We start from the raw sequence: 4,389 nt of genomic DNA on the forward strand, positions 1-4,389 counted from the left end.
TTCATTAAAAATGTTATTTTTCAGTCAGTAGTATACCGGAACCACTCATGACCACTGGTAAGAATAGGTTAGTTTTTCAAAAATTTTGAGAGGCAGCTGACATTACATTCATAGCTTGAAATTAGCTAAATGAAGATTTATTTTTATTATATACAAAGAAAATAATCAAATTCTAGAGGTCAGGACTTATTTTTTTTAGAGCCAGGTGTTAAGCATTTGCCGGCACACAGTGCTTATTGACCACTAAATCAATTTCACAAGTTACTAATGGGTCTCAACTTACAGTTAAAAAGACACTAAGCAACAAATACAATAGAACTTGAGGCCTTCCCACCCTATAAATCTATAAATATTAGTTTTTTTCTGTGTTTCCTTCTCTCACTATTCTATTATTCATATATCTATGGAATACACAACATTTTGGGGTATATACTTTACATTTATTAAAAACCAGAATACCAATTAGCAATACAAAACATGGATGAGCCTGAGGAAGAAAGGAAGGCACTGAATAGAATTATCCTGCTAATAAAATAAAAATTGCTGTAATTAAGAAGATACATGAATGAAAATGTTGGTTGAATCTGTGGCCTCCGTTACACAATTTCCATTTCTTCTCTGGTTTAAAAAATGTTTAACCTCAAAACAGTCAGATCTAGGCAAGGCTTAACTCTCAGCTAACCAATGACTTTAATGACTTCATTCTTCTTAGTTCCAGTTCCTTTTCTTCAACTCACTCATACAGAATAAGCCTATTCCATTTCTTTTTGAGTAAACAGGTTAGTGTTATAGAAATGTGAGCTGAAAACTTTACCCAGCAAAATGTACTTAAGTGCTCTGCGAAACCAGGGGTAGAAGAAACCGTATATCAAGGGATTACATGTAGAATTAAAATAGCCAAACCACGTCAAAGCATCAAACAAAACTACAGGAGTAGAGAAGTTCAGAAAGGGATCCAATAAAATTGTGAAGAAACAGGGAAACCAACATAATAAGAAAACACCCATCACGATTCCTAAAGTCTTGGCTGCTTTTTTGTCTTTCTTCATTTGATTATTTTGATTTTCTGGTAAGTTACTGATTGCACGAGCATGTTTTCTGGATACTGCAAAAATTTTGCCATAAATGCCCACCATCAGGGACCCAGGAGTGAAGAAACCTGCCACGAACATCGTGGTCCCCCATAACTTGTTGAACATCACCGGGCAGGAGCTGGAACAAGCCACCAAGATATCATAGCCCTCGATTCCATCTGCGTAGGCCTCTGAGAAGACCACCCCGAATGCAAATACTCCGGGGACTGACCAGCAGAGAAGTAGCAACCGCTTAATGACTGGAATTGTCATTTTGGTGGAATACCGCAAAGGGTAGCAGATCGCATAAAATCTATCCATGGCCACGGAGCAAAGGTGGAAAATGGACGTTATGCTAAGCATCAGGTCAAAGCTATAATGAATCTTGCAGAATGTAAGCCCGAAGTACCAGCAGTTCTCCACCGACCTGACCATGCTGTAGGGCATGATGGTGAACCCCAGGAGGAAATCGGTCACCGCCATGGACAGGATGAGCAAGTTGGTTGGGGTGTGAAGCTGCTTGAAGTAGGAGATGGAAACGATCATGGTGAGGTTGCCAAACACCGTGATGAATATGGCTCCGGCCATGAATGCATACATGGCAGCTCGGACGCCCAGGGGCCTTTCGTTTTCCAGGCAAGATCCATTTCCATACTCAGAGCAATTGAGTGTTTCCTTCAGAGAAAGCAAGAACACACGGGGTTTTGTCCGATAACAGATAAAACATTCTCCACTTTATGCAGTTTTCATAGAAAAACTCAAGAAAGACATAAAAGACTCAAGGAAGAGAATTTGTGCTGAAATATTAGCTATGGTCTTTCTCATTTATTGATCTTGGTCTTTATGGACAACTTCATAGAATTCTAATGAGTTTAAATGATCATTGTGTACACTGTCCTTGATCCAAATTATACCACCAACACTTGGTAAGCTCTTACTTTATTCTTGAACTTATTATAATTGACCCTCCTTGTATACAGAAGAAGAATAGATATCTGCTAGACAATACAGTCACTTCTGCAGATGAATCTGGAACACATCATCAGATTTCATTCGGGGTCTATTGCTCTGTGGGACTATTTTCAAAACTATTTGAAAATAGTTTTAGTTATGTGTGCCGTTATTTTCACCATGCTTCAATTTGTTTTCACACTTGTTTTAAAAAGGAAGAATCATTTAAGGATGTCCAATGATCTGGTAGAATCATCTTCACCCGATCATGAAGCCTGGCTGAGCCTCTCACCAGCCAGAGCAGCTAACTCAGAGGTGGGCAAAGACCAAAGCTGCACCACCCTCACTTCTTTGGGAAGAGCCAGCGCTCCTCCCCAGTGCCTCTCCCCGGAGCCCCGTACAATGAACAATGGGCAATAATGACAGCCCGACAAGTCCCTGTGTGGGGGTCACACAGAGAGCTAGAAGCAGATGGCTACCCAGCTTTAGGAAAGCAAGCCATCGCCACTACAAGAAAAACAAATGGCTCCTGCTCCCCTTGTGTTGGCCCAATATCTTCATCTTGTATATAAAAATTAGCACATATAAAAAGCACTATTAAATACAAAGCATAACTATTAATATTGCAGAAAGCCTTGGCCATCAATGACATATCAGACCTAGCCAATGACTAATAGAAACACCAGTAAGTTCTTAGCCTCTGTGATGGAAGAGCACCATCACACGTAGTCACTTACTGAATGCCCACAAGACAAGGAGTAATGAAAGGAACTAGAAAGCATGAACTACTCCACGGCTGAGGAAAGTGTACAGAAGAGCTGACGAGACAAAACATACCAACACCTGAAAACTAAATGATCCTGCACCACAGGTCAAAGCAGCAGTGGGGATTAACTGGTCTAGGCAAAAGGCGAACACAAACATTAAAAATGGACGAGAAAATTTCAGGGTAGGGGAGAACTTTGGACCTAGCTCTAATGGGTGTGTGGAATTTGAGCAGAAGGGGGGGGAAAGCCTATTCTGAACTAAAGGAAAGGTTAAAAAAAAAAAAAAAAAAAGGACCATTTTTGGAGACCTTTGAAAGCCATTCTCAGGGTCTCTGAAACACAACAGGGAAAACAGGGGGTTAAAGAGGACAGTGGGAGAAGAGAGGGTTTTTAGTTTCATTGTTGTCTCTCAAGACTGTGTTCTTAGCCACAAATGGTCAAAGGAGCTTTCTCACGTGGTTCTCAAATTTAACTAGTGATTCTAAAAAGAAATAAAGAAAGCAATTAAGTTAGCTACAGGGGAATGAGTGCAGATGGAAATGAAAAGCTGTCTCTAACTTATTCTAAGAGTTGAATTCCAGGCAATCTTATCTTTCTTCGCTTCCTGCTCCAGAGCCACATCCCCACCAGTGCAGAACCATTGATGGAACTGTGAGAAGGGACATAGTTTAGCAACGAAACTCAAGGTGCAGGAGGAGGCTCTGGGAGATACAACCACATCACAGGAATGCTACCGAACGGCACTTGGGATCTGCCAACTGATGCCTTAACTGCTATTTACAGGTACAACAGATCTATATCTGAAAAAGGCTTCTGCCAAAAACGTTTTATCCAAAAATTTCTAAAATGTGTTCAACTGATTCTCAGACTATATTCATTCTTAGCAGCGATCAAAGGGATTTTTAATACGTATATAGCATTTCTCTTCTATTCCTCCAGCCTCCCCCAGGGAGAAAATGAGAGGCAAGGAATCCCCCGCCCCCCCATCTTGGTACCAATTCTTCAGCTGCTTGTTATTTTTTGTTAGCCACCTGCTGACCAGTAAAATATCACCACAGAAGAAAATACTGGGAGAAAATACAGTCTTATGAAAGAGAAAGGAAGGTTCAAATCACCTACAGTCTGCTCATTAAAAAGCATAGGAGAACCAAAGAATATGTTGTTGGTTTGTTTTTAAATCACTTTACCTCTTGGAAGGAACAGCTAAGAGAAATAACAAATAATTTCATCTTGATGAAAATGGCACACACACACACACAATATTCTTGTGCTAAAGACAACCTCACAACAACAATACATTTTAAAATTTAATTACCAGTGTCTCTATGTTCCTGGCTTATTGACTGATTTTATTAATCACCCTACCACCCCACTTTTGGAAAAATCTTCATCCTTCTAACCTTCAAATCATAGGGTATGAAGCTTGACTCCCTTTCCTCTTAGCATTCGGGAACTTTAATTAGCCAATCTATTCTAAGAACTGTAGTAAAGTTCTTTGAAACACACGATATTAAGCATACATTAGTATTTGTATTTCTCATACACTCACTGCAGAGCAGTGGGAACACAGTAGATAAGTATTTGGTGAGCTCATCAAA

General features: G+C 39.9%; 1 protein-coding gene across 1 annotated transcript; it reads right to left on the bottom strand.

Annotated features, from left to right (window-relative positions):
- Positions 1-752: 752 nt before the first annotated feature.
- LOC107530959 (trace amine-associated receptor 2) lies at positions 753-1,742 on the bottom strand. The gene has a single exon (XM_016204891.2). It carries the CDS (start codon positions 1,671-1,673, stop codon positions 753-755), a length of 921 nt encoding a protein of 306 aa, XP_016060377.2. The 5' UTR covers positions 1,674-1,742.
- Positions 1,743-4,389: the final 2,647 nt, after the last annotated feature.

This window comes from Miniopterus natalensis, chromosome 5 (assembly GCF_054644295.1).
Source record: "Miniopterus natalensis isolate mMinNat1 chromosome 5, mMinNat1.hap1, whole genome shotgun sequence".
NCBI classification, from domain to species: domain Eukaryota; kingdom Metazoa; phylum Chordata; class Mammalia; order Chiroptera; family Miniopteridae; genus Miniopterus; species Miniopterus natalensis.

Bases quoted from the DNA above. Each gene is read 5' to 3' on its own strand.
- LOC107530959 (XM_016204891.2), bottom strand. From the start codon at position 1,673: ATGTATGCATTCATGGCCGGAGCCATATTCATCACGGTGTTTGGCAAC.